The 19687-nt window shown below is 39.3% G+C and overlaps 1 protein-coding gene across 2 annotated transcripts in view; it reads left to right on the top strand.

Annotated features, from left to right (window-relative positions):
* Positions 1-19687, top strand: part of NOTCH2 (notch receptor 2) — a 164683-nt gene that overhangs the window by 91074 nt on the left and 53922 nt on the right. For both annotated transcript variants that reach the window (XM_055312499.1, XM_055312498.1), the window contains exons 6-8: positions 16375-16608; positions 17920-18075; positions 18790-18978. In XM_055312499.1, coding sequence (XP_055168474.1) covers positions 16375-16608; positions 17920-18075; positions 18790-18978 — 579 coding nt within the window. The remainder of the gene's footprint in view (positions 1-16374; positions 16609-17919; positions 18076-18789; positions 18979-19687) is intronic.

The raw sequence follows: 19687 nt of genomic DNA on the forward strand, positions 1-19687 counted from the left end.
CTAGAGAAGTTCAGTATGACAGTATTTATTTCTTTTGATCTGCTGTCATTTAAAATGATTCTCAGTCTTTGATTTCCTACCATAGGTTTCCTTCCTCTTTTTCAGTCATGCCGATTCTTTGATTTCTAGTGGCCTTGTTGTTCCAGCCTTGTTTTTTGCTATCCCCATTACTAACAGGATCAAGTCCTAGGTCCTTTCTCTGCTATATGAATTCCTTCAGGTCTCAGCCTTGTTGGCTTCTCCGGTATTCTCATGCATCTAACAGCACTTTATATTCCAGCAACAAGAACTGCCTCCAGTTCTCCCATATCTACTACATCTTATGTCTTCACTCACATCATTCCTCTCCCACAGATTTCCTTTCCCTACTCCTCTGCCTGTTGTCCTCACCAATTTTGCCTGCCTGGCTCAAGTCTCATGGTTCCCTCCTTCTGGGAGCTTTCTGTGACCTCTCTTCAGGCTGAGCTACATATTCTTCTCTGGGTTCCCTTACTACACTGTATGTTCATGCCTCAGAGATAATGTTCACCATGTTAATTTTGACATTATTATATGCTTGAGGTGAGGGAAATACCGAGTTATAGGGTTACTGAACTGTTGTTGATAATACAGTTACTAGAGCTCTCTACACACCTTTGTTCTCAGTAGCATACAGCTGAACTGTTCACCTTCCCAGCCCTCACCTCAGTCTGAGAAGAATAGAAAGAAAAATGGGAGTCAGATACTGATATCAGAGCTATAAATTCAGATTAGTATTTTCTGCTTTATACAAATTAAAGAAATGAATGGAGCTGGGAGTTAACTAGTGTTTGTTAGTAACCAAATACTGTGCTAATTACAATGTTTTGTTTTGTGTAATCTTTGTGATAACTGAATCAAGGGTAGAGTTTATTAAATATCCTTTTTACAGATAGTAATGGATATTCAGAAGGGTTAAACAGTTTACTCAAGGCACATAATGGTTGGGTTAGGGTTTGAATCTAGGCTTGTTGAACCCTGGGTCTGTGCTCAAGTCTGTGGTCTTTTTCTATACAAATTGACTCTGCAGGTTCCTTTTTATTTTTTAAGGATTTTGAATCTTTTAAGTAGACAGTGTTCAATTTGCAATTTTATTATTTAAGGATGTGGTGATTTATTGTTTTTTTTCTATTTAGAAATTTTCCTAATTATTTTGAAATTAGAAGTCAATATTGAGTGAATATTTTATATTCAGGCAGGTGATTTTTTTTCACTATATCCAAGAACCTTATTGCAATTTTGTTCAGACTTCCCCCTACTATTTGCAGCAAGAGTTGAAGCACTTGAGTGTTTGGTCTGGGTTTTGACACAATAGTAAAAGGAGGTTGGAGTAGTCTACTAGGAGAGGAAATGAAGTTGCCAGGTATCTGAAAAAGAATGAATGGAATTGGACAGCCCCGGTGGCGCAGCGGTTTAGCGCCGCCTGGAGCCCAGGGCGTGATCCTGGGGACCCAGAATCGAGTCCCATGTCAGGCTCTCTGTATGATGCCTGCTTCTCCCTTTGCCTGTGTCTCTGCCTCTCTGTCTCTATGAATAAATAAATAAAATATTAAAAAAAATGGATGGAATTATGTAGCTGAAGAAACTAGATATCAATTTGAAATAAAGGAGATTATGAATCTCGCATATTTTTTTAAATTAAGTTTTTTATTTTAATTCTAGTGTAGTTAACATACAGCACTATATTAGTTTATAATGAGAGGAGCCTGATACTATGTTGTTTTATAAATATGCATACAGAAAAGGTTTGGTCTTTAGTAGCAAGTTCTGGGCTTTAAGATAACCAGAAATTTTTTCTGAGCCTTTTCATGGTTTGATTTGGGATAAATGAATCAGCTTCCTTTTCTTCAGAAGGCTTTCTTTTGCTATCCATAGAACTCTAACATCTCTTAGTTACTTTACTGGGATATTAGGGGAATAAGTGGTATAATAAACCTTTAGAGCCTTTCATTTATCATATAGATTAAATTACATTTAATTGTAATTGTAAATTACAATTACAACTGAAAATTGCACTTATGTAAAACATTCCAGATCCGTGCTGTTTGATATGGCAGACATGAGCCACATTTTACTATTGAGTATCTGAAATGTGACAGGCCAAATTGAGATGTGCCACAGCTGTAAAATACCTGAGTTTGAATAAGACTTAATATGAAAAACAAAAGCAAAAATGTCTTACTAATAATGTTTTAAATACCTAAACGATAGCATTTTGGATATAGTGAGTTAAAATATAATATTAAAATTGATTTCATCTGTTTCCTTTTCTTTTGTTTAAGTGCTACCAGAAAATTTTAAATTAAATCTGTGTATCTCATGATCTATTTTTTGGACAGCACTCCTTTAAGTAAGAAGTTAAGTTCTGTAGGTATTACCACTGCTGCTACTATGTAGGAGTATCCTCTCTGATCTGGGCTGGTAAAGGGATAGACTTAAAGACTCTGATCTGGGCTGGTAAAGGGATAGACTTGTCTATATAGGGGGCCTTGGGTTTGTCTCACTAGAAGAAAGCATGTTGGCCTTGTTCTAATGTGGTTGCCACATCAGTTGTGGACAAAACTGTGTTCTAATCTAGTCTTCTCACCTGACATGTCCATCAGGAACAGTACTAGTTTGAACCTTCAAAAGGTATCATTCTTCTGGATGAACTGAAGCCCAGGTAGAAGAAAGAAATGGTCTTGGGATTTGGGCAAATGGTTTACTTTTTATAGGAATTTTGTTATAGAGATAAGCCTGAGTAGTTGGATGTTCCTTTAGGAAAATGGAAGTAAACCTAAGGATTTGGTGAAGCCTGAGCACAAATGTTTTTACTATTACCATATTTGGCCCCAAGCCATCTTATGAGAGAAGTTCTGCTCTGGCAGGTATCCACTTAAGAAAAAAAAAAAAAGTTATAAATGCTCCCAAATTAATTAAACCAGTGTAGATTGATGTTTTGTCTATACAGATTATTATTTGAATTTTCTTTTTAAAGGTTCATTTCCTTCAGAATTAAAGTTGCCTCTAAACTCAACTCACAAATTCCTCTCTGGCAGCTTTTGGTTTGGGTTCACTCATAGGGCAGACTTGATTTATTTTCTTGTGCTTGTTATTAACCCAGAAATGTAATTTCACCTTGGGCTTGGAATAGTGCTTTGGGACGTTAAGCAGAAGTGAACAGTGGAAGTTAGGTGGACATGAGTCAAATAAAACCAACCACATTTTCTCTCAGCTCTCCTTTTATAATTGATGAGCCCAAAGAATTGTTTAAAACTCCCTTTACTGTCAGTTGTTCCAATTTCAGTAAAAATTTTTGGCATGAATCAGCAAGTACATACTCCTGGAGGTGGTACCGTAGCTAGCTCCTGTGTTTAGGAGTGGAGTCTTTTCATAGCAGTATTTTGATTTTGAACTAGATGCCTCATTTCAGTCTAGCCTTTAGTTGGTGACAAGCTGTTCCCTAGGGTGAGGGTTTTCTCACAACCACTTTTCTGTCTTTTAAATACTATAGGGATGGAGGTTTTTGGTTGAGAGTGGGAACTGTTTATATCTGAGGCTGAAAAGTATTCTCATTTGCATTCTGCATGAGGGAATGGGAAAATGCATCTCCCATTTCAGTTCTCTGCTGTGAACCTGATTGTAAGGATTTGATAAAAGCCTGTTTTCTGGAATTCCGCTTTACCACCCAATTTCAGTTTGCTATCTGTTGGGCAGATTGCCAGAGTGCTAACCTGAAGCATCCTCATCCTAAAGGTATCAAAGTTAATGAGTGGTCACATTGGTGTGAACAGGGGAGGGTGGTTAGGATAGCCCCCCATACAACATAGGAGGTAAGACTGAGGGATCTTTTTTGTCCTTGTGGTTCATGACTCAATGTCTGGCTTTGCCCACATCCCAGGCAAGATACAGTTTCTTTCCATGGCTTTTCAAGCCCCCACAGAATTGTTGTAAGGTATCTTCAATAACATATTTAATAACAGTTAACAGTAACTCACTGTTATATCGAATGTATTATGCTGGATGCTGTAAGAGACACAAAAAAATAAATAAATTCTTATCTTTGAAGGATGATCAAATTCACTAGGAAAAAAGAAGAAAGTCTATACATAACCATAGTAGAAGGTAGGAACTATAAATGAACATGAGTTTGAGAGAAGACATGGGTAGAAATTGGGGGTCATCTAAGTACTTGGTTGGATGAAGGGGGAAATAGAGTAGATTAACTTCTGTTTGGAATCTGTGTAATGAGAGAATGGGGGTTCTATTAACAGTGATAGAGAAATGGGCTAGAAATGCTGGTGAGTTTGAGGTGAGTTTTCCAAGAGAAAAACACTTAAAGACCCAGGAGGTCAGATGAGAGGCAGGAGCTCTAGAGTCCAATTTTGAGTCTTGTTTTTGGTTGCCCTGGGGTTGTATCAGATCTGTAAGGGAAAGTGTGTGATGTGAGAAGAACAGAGAGTTTGGACCTAAATTATGAGAAAAGTCCACATGTCAGAAAATGGAGGAGGCAAGGGATCCAAAGACGGAAGGTGGCAGAAAGGGATGTGTGTGAGTTGGGAAGAAGCTCTGCCATGACAATAAACCCTGAGCCAGGGCACTCCATTTTAAGACTGTGCCTTTGCCTCAACTCTGCATGCCTCTGTGGAGCTATCTCTGGTACTTACCACTGTTCCTGGTTTATATATGCTTATCTCACCTGAGAGATTCTCAGCCTCTGAAGGATGGGGATAGTGTTACTTATTTTGGAATTCTTGGGACCAGTTTTAACATATAGTAGTTATTGAATGAATGACAAGAGACTGAAATAAGAATGATAACTGCAAAGATTTAATCACAATTTTTAAGGTCGTTGGAAATCTTCTAAAATGTAGTTTTAATATTAGGGAGGGAAGGATGCCAAATTGCAAGGGGTTAAATTAGGAAAAAGTGGGTATTGAGGAAGGGGAGGAGTGAATATAGATCACTTATTCAAGATTTTTTACAGCTAAAAGAGGGAGAAATGCAGGGCAGTAGCTAGAGGGGACAGAAATTTCATTTGATTGACTGACTGTAGAACCTTGTCTAGACTGAGTTGGGGCAGCTAGAAAGGGGTTGGTTAATGAACTGGATTATTTAGGAGGGCTTCACTCTCACAAGTGTTAATGGGAGCTAATTCGATGAAATGGTTGTTGGGAATGGGGAAAGAGGAAGATGGGAAGTCAGAATTGAAGTACCAAATTTGAGATCTTGTGGTTGGAACAATGAGTGTCTCGTAATGAGATCCAGAATGTGAGTGTGCTTGTGATGTGGAGCGGAGGTGGTGGCTGTTGAGTTGAGAAAAATAAAGAACTCTTTGTTTGGATGACCTTATTAGTTCTCAACCAGGATATTAATTTCATGGGAGATAGGAAAGGAAAGAGTGAGAAGATCGTAAGTCATGTATTTAAGTCATTCATAGAAGTGGAAATTGGTCCATGAGGACAAGAGATAGAGGTGAGATGATTTATTCATTCATTCATTCATTCATTCATTTCATTATTTATTTATTTATTTATTGAGGTGAGATGATTTAAATTATAGTATTTAGTGTTTTTTTTTTTTTTAAAGGTATACATGGGCAGCCCTGGTGGCTCAGCGGTTTAGTACCACCTTCAGCCCAGAGCATGATCCTGAGTCCCACGTTGGGGTCCCTGCATGGTGCCTCCTTCTCCCTCTGCCTGTGTCTCTGCCTCTCTGCCTCTCTCTCTATCTCTGTCTCTCATGAGTAAATTTTTTAAAAAATCTAAAAAAAAAAAAAATTGGGGTTTGAATCCATCTCTTTTTAGTGTCAAAAGTGAAACAGCATATACTAATTGCCTCTTCTGTAAGATGAGGAATAATCATACTCTTGGTTCTCTGTATCTCCTCTCTGGATTTTGTTTATATGATCTAGGATTTAAAAATTCATACCGTAGTAATGCTATTGAATTTGAAAAATCTTAAGCATTTTCTTTAAAAATTCTTCTTTTTTTTATTTTTAAAGATTTCATTTGGGGATCCCTGAGTGGCTCAGCGGTTTAGCACCTGCCTTTGACCCAGGGCTTGACCCTGGAGTCCCGGGATCGAGTCCCACGTTGGGCCCCCAGCATGGAGCCTGCTTCTCCCTCCTCCTGTGTCTCTGCCTCTCTCTATGTCTATCATGAATGAATGAAAGAATAAATAAATAAATAAATAAATAAATAAATAAATAAATTAAATCTTTTAAAAAAATAAAGATTTCATTTATTTATTCATGAAAGACACAGAGAGAGAGGCAGAAACACAGGCAGAGGGAGAATTGGGCTCCATGCAGGGAGCCCGTTGTGGGATCCATCTTGGGACTCTGGGATCACTACCTGAGCCGAAGCTCAGACCTTCAATTGCTGAGCCACCAGGCATCCCTTTAAAAATTATTCTTGATATTCACATTGCTTTATAGTCCAATTTATAATATTTTGGACTTAATTCTGTATGTAACTTGTTTTGTGTTGATCTACCAGTACCTTAAATTTACAACCTTTTTATTCCGGGATTCTTTATTTTGATTTATTTTTTCAGTCAAATGAGTACATCTTGGAGTAATTTTTTTTTTCCAGAAAAGCTGCATGTTAGCATATCTTCAGAGCTCTTAGATACTTGAAAAATAGCTTTTGATTTAGTTGCCTTCATATGCAAATGGCATCCTGTTTAGATAATGAATTCTTGGGTCACAAATCAATCTTATAAGGTTCCTAGTATTGTTCCATTGCATCTTGTGAGCATTATAGGGAAGTCCAGTATCAGAGAAGTTAGGCTCTCTCCACCTCTCCCTTCTTATTCTTTTTTTAAAATAACATATTTAACCGGTATTGGTAAAGGTATATCCTGATAATTTTTTCTCCTAGTACTTTTGAGCCCTTTGGATCTGGAGACTTAGGTCTATTCTCACTTCAGAAAAGATTATTCTTTTCATTTGCTTTTGTATCTTCAGGAACACCTATTATCTTAACTAGGTCTTCATTCTTCCCATAGCTAAGATCCTGTGTCTGATATTTTAATTTTCTTTGCATTTTTGAGAGCTTCTTGAGCTTTTTCTTAAAACACTGATTTATTTTTATTTTTCTTCATTATCAGTTCTGTCCTTCATGGCTTCTGATTATGATTTTTATTTGAATTACATTTTTATATTCTTATATATTTATTCATTGCATCTAGGTCCTCTATATTTCTGTTTTTTTTTTCTCAGCCTATCTCTCTTCATCAGAGTCCAATGTCCTGTATTATTTTTCATTTCTTTTTCAAACCTACATTTGTCTACATTTCTTGAGAATACTGAGCCAATTCTTTCTATCCTGAAAGGGAACTTTTTTCCACAGGTGTGCTCTTCATCTACATCTTAAGGGATACCTTCTCCATCTTTCCTATTGCAGAATGTTTTAATAGGTCCCATATTGTTGTTGTTTTTCCCATTTTACTCATTCTGCTCATAGTAACTGCTTACCCATTAATAGAATTGGTTGATTTTCTTTGGAACCCCTGCTGCAGTGAGGTTAGGGGCTCTTTATGTAAACTGGTTTAACAGCCCAGCAACCCAAGAAGGTGGCAAGAGAACCAGTGTGTTGGCTTCCTAGCAGGGGGATTGAAGTTTGGCACTGTTTTCTTCTTGTTGTGTGGAGAAGCCTTTGTGCCAGGGGTCAGCTTTGTGAACATCCAGCACTGGCACAACATCCATTGCTCTCCATACAGTGGCCGAGCCTGTATGCTCTTTGGTGCTGCTGCATCCGGAATTTGCCCCAGATTCACTGCAGACTCTCTTGTTGCTCTAGCGGCCACAGGAGCCCTGGGACTCCCCAGTGCTTTAAATTGCTATTGACCTGGAGGGGTGAGGTGGAGTTCAGTCCATTCTCCTCACAGCAACAGAGTGGGCTTTCTGAAACACAAATTGGATTGTGTTATTTCTTTGCTTAAAATGCTTCAGTGGGTCCTCCTTGTCTTTGGATAGAGTTCCAAGACTGTATATAATTCCCTCTCCAGCCATATCTTCCCTGATCCATGTCTTATAAGTGAACCACACTGATTTTTTTTCATTGACTCAAATGAGGCGTGCTTTTTATTCTGTTCAAACCAGTACACATACACTTACTTCTCTATCTCTACCCTCTTCCTCCACACGCTTCCACACACATACACACTCTTATACAAACCAGTTAACATATAAAGTTACTTTCTCTCTCTCTTGTTAACAGTAGTTTAAAGTTTATTCAACTATGCTGCAAGTTATTCCGACTTTAAGGTATCATCAGATGGCATATTTATGAGTTTATTCTCAAGATAATCTGTTGTGCTTCTCTCTATCTCTTTTATAGATCTATGCAGTCAGTCTCTGGTGCGAGGGAGTCCTCTGGGTTTGGATCACATAGCAGTGAACAAATGGATAAAAAAATTTAGAAGTAGCTAAAGCAGGACACTACTGTGATCTTCAAATGTTGAGACAAAGGCTGCTGTTACTGTTAATATTTGGATGATAAATTCTTGTTGTAAATGTAACCTTAGGTAGCTTGAAGGGGTAAGTTTGTAGGGAAATAAAATTCAAAAAAACTTACTGACTTGACATGGGCTACCATTAGGTCCCATAATTGTGGCTTGCCAATGAAACATACCATCCCCAACTGGATCTGCAGAACATAGTTTCTCTGTTCTCCCACTTTATCCTCCCAAGGCAACCTATATCTATTAGAGCACTTAGCACTCTCTGTCATAATTGTGTGTTTGGTTGTAAAATCCCTATTTATAGGGTAGAAGCCACAACTGTTTTCTTTACCATTATAATTTCAGTATATATAGGTCAGTGCCTGGCACATGGTATGTGCATATTTGTTGAATGAATGGATGAATGAATGAATGAAAACATTAATTTTTTCAGTTGTTGCTGTCCCAACCTCTTCCTTCCAAATTCAGAGATGTTACTGAGTTCTGTCAGGAGCTCTTCTTCCTACTTCCTGAGATACTTTAGTATCTTTCTTCACTGTGGACCAGGTCTATACTTTATCTGTGAAACTAGACTAATTGTGTGAGAAGATTACATTTGACAACAATATAAGCACTTATCACAGAGTGTGGTACCTAGAAATTGCTTAGGAAATATATTTTTACTATTTGAAGGTGGTAGCAGCATTAGGGAATAAGGAAAACATTGATTCTTTGCCTACTTACCCTCATGCAAATGGAGACAATTAGAAGGGGAGAAGAGACCTCTATTGAAGTGGACTCACTAGGGTACAGTTATTAGGGAAATCTTAGGTTTCAGTGAAAGAGGGGGAGGGTACCTGCCATAGTATAGAATTATCCCTTGAGACATAGTTAGGGTTAAAAGGCGAGATGAATTGGATGTGGCATACATGGGATGGAGTTCAGGGAGATAAAATGAAAAGTTTGAGTATTGACTGATGAATGTCAATTAGGGGGAAATGGAGACTTTGGGGATATGAATAGAGTAGAGATACCCAAAAGGTGTGAAGGAGATGAGTTGAAAGATGATTATTATTTTGGGATTAGAATGACCTCAGTAAGAGAAGACTTAGATATAGATAAACTTGCTTAACAAATATTTTTGACTACTTCTTAAATATTATTAGCTGGGAACTATGTTAAGTGCTGTGGTTTCACCAATGAAGTAAATAGCTACCACCCATTTCTTCATGGAATTTACAGTCTAGTGAGGAACACAGACATAAATCATATACTTATCTATAAAATTTTAAACTGTAATAAATGTCTTCTGGAAAAGTAGAGGTTATTAGGATAGCATATTAATTGGCAGAACTAATTGAGTTGGGGGTAGGCATGTAATGTGTCTTTGAGAAGGTGACATTTCAGCTGTGGACAGTGAGTAAGAATTAGTTGGTAAGAGTGGAGATAAGTGCTCCAGACCCAGGGAACAGCATGTGCAAAGACCCTGAGCAGGGGGAAAGGTTATGATCCTTTTGAGAAATGGAAAAAAGCCAGAATGGCTAAAGCCAGTGGTGTTTCCAAAGGAAAGACTAGAGAGATTGGCAGAAAACATGGATAGGCCTTAGAAATTAATCCTAGGTGTAATAAAGTTACCAAACCATTTGTCATCAAAGGTTTGATCAGGCAAATGGCATAGCCCACTTATATACTGGGATCCTTTTGGTGATTCTTCAGGAAATATATTGGTCAGGATACAAGGAATCCAGGCTTTTGAAGAGTCCTAGAAAAGATGATGGTGTCTTGGGTTAGGGGGAACATTCATTGAGATTCTTGCACTTATCCATATGTATATCCTCTACTCACACATTATCCCCTTAGCCACTTGCATACCTCCAGGCCTCATGCTCGTTCACAAGTGCACACACTTCCTCATTAGGCAGACCCTGTAGACTCTAGGTTTATACAGAATGTTTCAACCAACTCTAGACCTGGGAGGATAGGATAATCAAGCTTGTTCTCTATTCTTTCACTTCAGCAACAGAATAGATCATCTGTGTGTTGAGAAGGTTCTGTAGGGCAGAAGTTATAAAAGTGCTCTGCTGTGATATGAAAAGATCGAACTCCACACCCGGGAGCTTGGGTGACTGCTGGCTGGAAGGAGATATTGGAGGTTGAATTCTCTTGATTTAACCATGGAAGAGAAGGTAGCAGGGTTAGGACAAGGGCCAGGCAAACTCATTTTTTATTATGTTCCTCATGTGTTGTTGCAATGAGAGTTGACCCTTAACAGGGCCATTGATGTGATAAAAGTTTTTCCCACACACTTCACAGTTGAGAGATGACCAGAAGGATAAGGACTTTATCCCGAAGTGCTAAGGCTCAGTGATCATTTCTTTTCTTTTCTTTTCTTTTTTTCCCCCTCCTCTCACTTCCCAGTCACTTGTAATTCCAAGTCAGATTGATGGTTTGTTTGTGGTACCTTGGGAGAGCCATAATGAGCTGTTTGTATCCTGGTGTGTTGCAACTCATAAATGATGTCTGTTTAGTGGTCCACGGCTCACTGGGCTAGAGCTTGTTGCTAATGAAGCCTAGGTCACTGTTTCCATTTCAGTACAATCCTCTCGGGTTACTCTGTTATATTTCCTGCCGGAGGCTGTGCCCATAATCTTACATATTTACCCTTTCGTTTTAAAACCATAGGATGAGTTAGTAAGAAAAGATCAACATGAAAATGACCTAGTCTTACAAAACTGATACAGTATTCTCATTTTTCCAGTGGTGGGTTATTAGTATTGTCTTCATTAATAGCACTACTGAAGCATCTTGCTCGTTCCCTGTGTTTTTCAATCCTGCCCTGTCTCTCAATAGCCAGGTCTGAGTCCCCTTCCTTATTTAGAAGACTAACTTGATCTGCTATGACCTCACACCCCCAACATCCTTTTTAGCACTTAATGATTTCCATTTTTAATTTTGTCAATTTCTAACATTCTTCCAACTAGCTGTGCAAATGTGGACAAGTTACTGAACCTCTCTCTCTGGCCCTAGTTTTCCTCATCTGTGAAATGAACATGTTAGATTAAATCTAAGGTCTAAGTCTTTCACCTCTTTTACCAAGTGTCTAGTGAAGTGCCACATATGTAAACTGAGGTGAGTGGCAGACACAGTTTCTATCTTCAAGAAACTTAGAGTCTAATGGGGGCAGGGACTATAAATAATAAATAAATAAGTACAACTTCTGATGTTGGCAGGATGGAGTGAATGGAATAGATGCAGTGATGGAGAAAATTTTGGAGATGTGATTTTGGAAATCTAGTTAAGTTATAAGAGAAGTCAAAGGATGAGAAGTTACTAGCCGTATAAATAAGAGGGGAAGAATATTTGAGGCTGAGAGAATAGGATATGCAGAAATTTCTGAGGTAAGTAAGAACTTAATGTTTAATTAACCAGCAATAAGCTACAGTATCTGGAGTAAAATATATGAAGGAAAGATATGGATTTGAGATATAGTTAAGAGACAAAAGTGATCAGCCAGAAAGTTATCAGGAGCTATGGGTGGCTCCAAGTATTTAAGGTAGCAGCCAAGGATTTGGTACCAAGTCAGCCCAAACTCATGGTGGCAATAGAGAAAGCAGGTACTAAAAACAAGTTATTTCTTTTCTCCTTTGCTGATAGGACATGGGAAGGGCCTAATAGCCCACTGCCTTAGTCTTCATGTTAAATGGCAGTAGCCTGCAATATCTGGCAGGTGGCAGTTACTAAGAGGGATAATTGATGCCCTGAAAAACTTGCCTAACTGAGCATTGTGCAACATATTTTGGGAGTTCACCAGCAAAGTTTATGTGTTGACACAGATGATATCCATGCTGAGACTTGTTTGGGTGGAAGATTTAGTAGCTGAGGAGGACATGGATCCAACACAGCTCTCCCTTTTTACCACATGTGTTTATATGCTAGGTAGCTCATAACAGTACTCTCTCATCTTCTCCCTACTAACAGAGAACCATTTGCTTTTAGTCTCTCCTATATACTACTTACTGGCAGACTAATCTTCAAATCCACTTTTGATCATGTCTTCCCCTATCCCTGAGCCTATAATAACTCCCCTTTGCTTGTTGTATCACGTTAGAATTCATACTAGAATTCAAAACCTTAAATGATCTCCAACCTTTTCTCCTTTTAAACCCTTCCCAGAGAATACCTTTTAGTTATTTTGATGTCTTCAAAACCTAGCTCTACCACCCTCAGTGTGCCTGCCTTCTCCCTGGAGCCCGAATTTATGCTTTCTTGTTGTGGAGTAGTGGGAAAGCCCAATGACCTCAGACAGTGCACCCAACCCCTCCAGATGATTGCCATAAGCTCTTTCTATTTCAATATGTAGTGATCTTCTGCCTTTATTCACTTGTACCAAGGATGTTCTTTAATTTTTGCATGCTTCTGTGCCTTCTTGGTGTGCTTTAAGACCCTATGATCAGGGACCTTGTCTGCAGATCTTACTGATCAAAACCAAGGCTTGGAAACTTAACTGTGCTACAGTTAGAAGGGCACTAGATTTGGGAGTCAGGCTGGTCTGGGTTTGAATGGCAGTGCTCGTATTTACTAGCTTATGACCTTAGGAAGGTTACTTCACCTTTCCAGCCCTTATATTTCTTATTCTTAGGCTTCTGCATTGATTTCCTCCTGTGCAAGTAGTAGTGGCATGAATTGCAGTATCTTAGCAGACATTCCCCTGGGAATTTTGGAGCAAACACTTGTGGTGGCCACCCAGGTTACCGTTTTCCTCATTCTGGTTGATAGAATTGGAATGCAGAGAAAAACATTCTGGCAGAAATGAGCCTGGAAGGGAATATTTTTTTGGAGAAATGTGCCTGAATCTTAGAGAAAAATGATCCACTTTGTAGAAAATAACTTGTGAGCCAGTCATTATGCTTTCAGCTATTTAGATTTGATTTCTCTAACAATCCGTATCTAGCAGATACACAGTTGTCAGGTGTTCTTATCTTTAAGAACAATCTTCATTGAAAAAGTTGTGAACTGTACCTAAAAGTACATTTTATTTTCAGATAGTAATTTTGAGTCCTAAGTTTTTCCAGTAATCTGATCATGTAATGATTTTAATCCTCCCCTTCCTCCTTTATCCTCTCTACTTCCTTAGGCCTTCATGCACTTGGGAAGCCATGGTGCACAAAGATGGTTTTCATATGGTCAGACTCACACTTCAAGTATTTATTAAGAGTTTTAGAGGCAGGCAGCTCTGTTTTAAATACCACTTCTCCTGCACTCCCTGCCGCATGCTAGGCAAGTTTTTGTTTTTTGTTTTGGTGTTTTTTTTTTTTTTTTTTTTTTTTTACCTCTCCAAGCCTATTTCCTCAACTATAAATGAGATAAATTTTGTGACAGCTCAAGCACAATGCCTGGTTCATTGCAGGTAAGCAGTGACTCTTGGTTTCCTTTCCCAGGGGTGTCAAATTCCCATTCCAAGCATTATTTTTGTTTTGTTTTGTTTTGTTTTTTGTTGTTGTTTTACCTAGTCTCTTACTATAATATTTAAGTGTCTGGATATTATATTGCATAAGAAATACATGTAAGATATTTTTAAACACTCAGTGTCTTAGAGTTGTCACAGAGCCAGTCAAAAAGAAAAATAACATCAAATTGCTCACATTCAAGCAAATAAGTTTGGTTTGATGGTAGCATAGATGTTTGAACAAAGTGTAAGAGACAAAACTCTCAGTAATTTCCAGGTTACAGCCACTTTTCACCTACTTCTTGGGCATGTTTTCATTTCTAAATCCCATCTGTATCCTAATTACACATCTGTTTTTACTCTGAGGTAGCATTCTGCCCGTATAGTAAGGGAGCAAAGCGTTCTGTAATAAATGACATCATCTGCCTTGGGGGAAATGATTGCCAATGCATGTACTCACTCACTCATTCAGTCTGAATTAGTTAATACTGTGAGTTGCAGTTGACAGATCCCCATCTGGAATTAGGATACCTGTTGGAAGGGCCATCTCTCATTAGGAGCGGTTGGGCTTCAGGAATAACTGGAACCAGTAACGTGAATGCCACCATGATTTTGTTTTTCTGTTTACTTCTGATTTTACCCATATCATTTTGTCTGTCACCAGCCCACTTACCATTTTGGTCCATGTGGCAAAGAGTCCCTAGTCCAAAAATTTAGAAAAGGGACACAGTGATATAGCTTGTATCAGATACCCATCCTGGATCTGTCAGCTCGAGTAGGAGAGCACGATCATGTAAAAACATGGTGGCTCCTTCTAGAATTATTGTAAAAAAAATAATTATATGGATGAAGTGGGGTTGAGGAGAAGCACACAGAAGGAAGGTGATGAGCACAGAGTTCCAGAGATGCCCAAATTCCCATCCTGCCAACCTGGGTAGTGAGATCTTAGTTACGAATACAAAAATATATTGAACTGAGGTTGAGATCTTAGTTATGAATACAAAAATATATTGAACTGAGGTTGCTTGTAGGCAAATGATGGGAGATGGATGTGCAATCAGATAAGTACAAGAGAGTGATACTAGTTCTATAATAATGGATGTATATATTAGGGGTAAAAGATAGGTTAGGTCAGTTAGGTTAGATCAGACACAACTAACTTCTGTTAGCAATGATGGCTACGCAGCTGGGTACATTGAAGCCCTTCTGAAAATACTTGAGCCACTTGAATTATTATTTGGTATTCTGAGGACTAGGGATAGCCTTGGCATTTTCTGAGTATAAACATCATGTGCTTTTTCATTAAGAGGTCTCTTTACCAGAATGCCTTTTTGAATTATTCATTGAGTTCTTTTACAAAGAATTAAAGGACACCTTGAGATTTTTTAAAGTTTCAGTCACTTGTCCTGTTGTGTTTTAGAGAATTCAGATGATCTGAATATGAATTCCCTTTTGTAGCTCTTGAAACTGGTATTAATAAGGACGATTCATTAACTTGTTTTATAACTCAAGTGATCTGGCACTAACTGCTTGTTAATCAAAGATGCCTTGATTATAAGTTGAAGACATACTTTTGTTCCTTTGTCCAAAGGCCTGAGAGTCTTTTCCATAGTCCTCCATTCTTTGCTCTTGTAGTGGCCTGCATTATATCCATAAGCAGTCTGGTATATCATCCTTCAGTTGGCTCTTTTTCGGGCTGATCAACTTGATCATTTTTCCATCTTCTATTACCCTGTGTCAACTTTCTGTGTTTTACTCCACAAATCCATGTTCTTGAAGGTTGGATGCCTAGGCTATGCACAGTTTGCTCCAGTTTCATCATCTCAGTGTTGCCTTTCATCTCCACAGTTTACCAAGGCTTTTCATTGTCCTTCATCTCTTCTCTCTACCTTTGCTTGCCCTTACTTTTATTTTTTAATTAAACCTTTTATTTTGAGATAATTTTAGTCTCATATGCAGTTAAAAGAATTAATACAGAGAGATATCCTATACCAAGGCTCCCGCAATGGTAACACCATCTTGCAAAACTATCGTATAGTATCATAACCAGGATGTTAACATTGGTACAGCTGGGACATAGAATAACTGCCCTGACATTTTGATGTGTAAGGTCCTTCTCATCAGTCTTTCTTACTCATCTCATACGCTCTTCTTCCCTCACTCTTCTCACTTCCATATTCATTGTCTCAGGGATTTAACTGAATCAAGGATGCTACAAGACTAATCTCCTTGATAGGTTGGCTCAATTCTCATGTCATAATTTCTAGGGATAGCAATTTCCATTATTCTTTAAGAAGAAGAAATAAATATCATTTGGATGAGCCATGGTAGCCTTAAAATTCATTTGAAGACCTAGTCTGCAGGGAGATCTGCTTGCCTTAATTTCAGGCAGGTCACATGAGGGTGAAGAATGTGTGGGAGCTAGTATTGTATTAATCCTTTGAGACTTGAGAGCCCTAATCAAAGACATTTTTCCCCCAAAGGACAGTTCTGCACAGAGGATGTGGATGAGTGTCTGCTACAACCTAATGCTTGTCAGAATGGAGGCACCTGTACCAACCGCAATGGGGGTTATGGCTGTGTATGTGTTAATGGCTGGAGTGGAGATGACTGCAGTGAGAACATTGATGACTGTGCCTTTGCCTCCTGCACCCCGGGCTCCACCTGCATTGACCGTGTGGCCTCCTTCTCTTGCATGTGCCCAGAAGGAAAGGCAGGTAAGGCCAGCAGCACAGAACTGGAGTTCAGGGAAGGGGCCAGAGAGCATTCAAGATCTCTTTGACTCCCCAAGTTGTGTCCTTTTAATTAGCATCTGTAGGAACATATTACTCAGGAGTGTTCTGGAAATATAATTGCCAGCCGAAGTACTATGAAATTAGTCTTCTTCTTGAGGACTTTTGGCTCATCTCAAATCTGTATACCTCAGTTTTTCATACCCTAAAAATGGAAGTTAGTGGCTATTGCCTTAGGAGCATTTATTGACCACCATAAGATCTGAGAGAGAAAAGCACCTCAGAAATTAAGATAAACTTCTCAGAAATTAAGATAAAATTACTAATAAATGGATTTAGGGACTTCATTTTGAGAAGGAACTTTTTACTTTGAAGGAGTTAGGAGGAGAGAAGCATTTGAATGCATTCCAGCTCTCAGTGTCTATGGAAATATTCCTGTAAGGGAGGAATTTTACTAACTGCAAAGTTAATATTGCTCTAGACTCTCAAGTTAACAGCTCCCAGTCCTAGGAGTAGAGAGCAGTGAAGGGGAGGACCATGGAGGAAGAAGTTAGCTTAACTGAGAGAACTTTGTGCCCAGGACTTTTCATATCCATGCCTTTCTGAAAGCCCCACCCCTAGCTTTGTAGAAGAAGCCTTGGTTACCTGTTCTTAAGCTAATTGCAGACTGGAAAATCCAGTTCCCATGTGACTACACAGAACGTGGGGCCTAGTAATACCTTTGGAGTGCTGAGGGCACTTGAGCCAGGAATGTTGACATGATTAAAAGGCTGCCCTAGTATAGGCTGATGATGTTCAGCTATTTTTTCCTTCTGAGGCTGGCTAAATACTGGTGGCCCCTGATCATCAGGTAGCATAATTTGGGGGAAAGTAGATTGCTAAATAAAATATAAGGTGAGTGCAATATTTAGAATATATAGTAAAACATTGTTTATTTGAAATTCAAATTGAACTGGGCATCCTCTCTTTTTATTTGCTAAATATAGTAGCACTGTCAAAAAGTTATCTTCATCATCTAACCATCTCACTTTATGGCCTGTGGATGACTTGACCCTTGAGGAGAGGTCTAGCTGAGGGCTTAGGGTCAAAGCATTGTAAAGTTGTCTGCAGAAACTACTTGCTTGCTGCTAGCTGTAGCATGTCCCTAAGGTAGGATTAGGTAAAGGGGAAGTTGCCTCTAAATCTCCATATTGGATTTTGGTGAGGTGACCATAAGGTTTTCCCTCCTCCATGAAAGAGAAAACTCTTCCTCAGGTAAGAGACATTTTTTTCTTTGTTCTTTTTGCCCCATCCCAGGTCTATTATGTCATCTGGATGATGCATGCATCAGCAATCCTTGCCACAAGGGGGCACTGTGTGATACCAACCCCCTGAACGGGCAGTATATTTGCACCTGCCCTCAAGGCTTCAAAGGGGCTGATTGTACAGAAGATGTGGATGAGTGTGCTATGGGTGAGTACATGGAACTTTTCCTATTCCTCGTGGTATCTATAGAGCTCAGCAAGCATTCAGACAGAAGCAAAATCTCAGATCTCTCCTGTTACATGCCCACTGTTAAACAACCTTTCTGTGTGAACATATATTCTGTTCTGAAAATTGAATATATGGAAGGTCTGTACCTGATTATTAATAGAAAGCCCCACCTTGACGACACTTTGGGCAGAAGAACAGCAGAGATGCACGAGAGTTGAGATTACTTTAGTCTGTCTTCCCCTCCCCTCCCCTCCCCTCCCCTCCCCTCCCCTCCCCTCCCCTCCCCTCCCCTCCCCTCCCCTCCCCTCCCCTCCCCTCCCCTCCCCTTCCTTTCCTTTCCTTTCCTTTCCTTTCCTTTCCTTTCCTTTCCTTTCCTTTCCTTTCCTTTCCTTTCCTTTCCTTTCCTTTCCTTTCCTTTCCTTTCCTCTCCTCTCCTCTCCTCTCCTCTCCTCTCCTCTCCTCTCCTCTCCTCTCCTCCCCACCCCTCCCCTCCCCTCCCCTCCCCTCCCCTCCCCTCCCCTCCCCTTCCCTTCTCTTCCCTTTCCTTTCCTAGAAGAAAATACAAAATTGAGAATCAGATTATTAAAGGCCTGGCCCTAATGCTGTAACAATCAGACCTACTTCTGTAATCCACATTTGTGGAAAGTCCATCAGGGTGCTTTGATCCCAATAATCGGTGCTTGTGTTTTCCAGCCAATAGCAATCCTTGTGAGCATGCAGGAAAGTGTGTGAACACAGATGGTGCCTTCCACTGTGAATGTCTGAAGGGCTATGCAGGGCCTCGTTGTGAGATGGACATCAATGAGTGTCATTCCGACCCCTGCCAGAATGATGCAACCTGTCTGGATAAGATTGGAGGCTTCACATGTTTGTGCATGCCAGGTACATGGGCCCATCAGTGCGTGGGGTCTAGACAAAGGGCACTGCCATGCACTTTTCAGTTTAGGGTGGGCAATTCTATGAACTCTGTCAGCATTTAATTCCCAATAATGACGGCGTTCCCAGCCAAGGGGACCTCTAAGGAGTAGTGCTCCTTAGAGCACTACTCCTTAGAGTATGCAGTGCTAGAATTCTTAGAGCTATGGAGACCAAATTAAATAAGTCCTTATATCAACATCAGTTTCATGTTAGAAAAATTCGGAAGTGAGTGTTTTTATGCAAGTACTCTTTGATTTAATAAAGGATTTACCATAAGAATCCTTTAAATAGCAAGTTTTTCTGATCTCTTGATATATTATAAATACTTTACTGTTCCATTTATATAAATTATTTTACCCGTGCTTCTGTAGGAACTTGCCATTTATCTGTAGTAATGTGCATATAGTTTTATATGTATGAAATAGTTTCTACAGAAACTATTTCTTGAATCCTTAGATAAAAGACATATGGCAGTGGCTGCTTTGCCAGATTAAGGCTGCTTAGCTTCTCTAGCATTGGGAGGCCCTCCTGATCTTGACTTGTACCCTGAGAGCAGTTGCATCTCCAGGTCAGCTGGTCTTTGAGAACATCAACTGGCGACCCTGTGGGCCTGGTACAGCTCTGAAAGTGAAACAGGGACAGGTCAGAGAATGTGGGACAATCTTTGGTGGCA

The sequence above is a fragment of the Nyctereutes procyonoides genome, unplaced genomic scaffold, assembly GCF_905146905.1.
Source record: "Nyctereutes procyonoides isolate TBG_1078 unplaced genomic scaffold, NYPRO_anot_genome, whole genome shotgun sequence".
NCBI classification, from domain to species: domain Eukaryota; kingdom Metazoa; phylum Chordata; class Mammalia; order Carnivora; family Canidae; genus Nyctereutes; species Nyctereutes procyonoides.